The sequence below is a fragment of the Aplysia californica genome, unplaced genomic scaffold (assembly GCF_000002075.1).
Source record: "Aplysia californica isolate F4 #8 unplaced genomic scaffold, AplCal3.0 scaffold00354, whole genome shotgun sequence".
NCBI classification, from domain to species: Eukaryota; Metazoa; Mollusca; class Gastropoda; order Aplysiida; family Aplysiidae; genus Aplysia; species Aplysia californica.
In genome coordinates, this window is record NW_004797624.1 from 223,029 (window position 1) to 224,186 (window position 1,158).

At 41.7% G+C, this 1,158-nt stretch overlaps 1 protein-coding gene across 1 annotated transcript in view; it reads left to right on the plus strand.

The window, feature by feature from the left end:
* Positions 1-1,158, plus strand: part of LOC101849707 (cell division control protein 42 homolog) — a 6,669-nt gene that overhangs the window by 3,607 nt on the left and 1,904 nt on the right. The window contains exon 2 of the mRNA XM_005103013.3: positions 960-1,018. Coding sequence (XP_005103070.1) covers positions 960-1,018 — 59 coding nt within the window. The remainder of the gene's footprint in view (positions 1-959; positions 1,019-1,158) is intronic.

Consider the following 1,158-nt stretch of genomic DNA (forward strand, 5'->3'; position numbering starts at 1 on the left):
AGAGAGAGAGAGAGAGAGAGAGAAATCAGGGAGAGATTGGGGGAGGGAGTATAGGTATCGGGCAGTTGTTGGATACATTATATTACTGCTATTGTGGGACGAAAGCGGGTACAAATCGTGGCAGAAGAAAGTGGGACGAGAACGGGTGGTGAAACGAAGATGTGGAACGAAAACGGGCACACCGAACGATAGACCTATATTATAACATTCTACACACTCTGACGCAATTCTTATTGGCTATGGATCGTACTATTTGACTCAATTCAGAGCCAGTTCAAGGGCGGGGAAGTGGAAGGGGGAGGGGGGTACAGCACGCAGTCTACTCTAAGGAGAGTGATATTTTGTTCTACATTATGAGCGCCCTTGGTGTGCACGTTTCGTAATATACTTTTTATCTACAGTAAAGAGTTGCAGCCATGACATTGCACAGTTCAGCGTATTCTGATTCAAGTCTATGGAAAAAGCATTTTATCAACACTGTCCCAGATCGTGCTGCCTTGTCATGCTCGTGGTCTATGATTGTCTGGTCTTATAATATGTGCACTTGTGCAGCGCACATTTTTCATCAGAGTTTTCGTGTCCTACTCAAGGAAAAACCCAATACTTTGACCTTCCATCTAAACCTCGTAACAGCGACACAGTTATTGATTAGTGTTTTTCCTAAACGCAGAATTTGTGAGTATAGTGGAACAATACATTTGATTTAAACACAGTACCAAAACTGACTCTCCTACAGTAGGTTATGGGATGTTATTTGCGTGAAATCTATGACGTTTAGGTCTTGTAAAGCACATGTTGCTTTTTATTGAATTGGTTTTTCTTTCAAAACAAAAGTATTTAATACTTTTACTGAGTTTTGGAAAAACAGTCTCTATGTGGTACTTTTGACTGTTTTGCTGCTTTGCACATATTATATGACTTATCATAACCGCAAACTTTTCCTTTTTTCTATCCATCAGTTCCTTTCTGCGTTGGAAACGACCGCTATATCATAAACATCAGCGACACCGCGGGGCAGGTGAGTACAAGACACGGTTAGATTAGCTTAGTATATGTTTTGCGCGCGCTCGTGTGTGAGTATGTGCGTGTGTATGTGTGTATGTGTGTGTGTATGTATGTGTGTGTGTGTGTGTGTGTGTGTGTGTGTGTGTGTGTGTG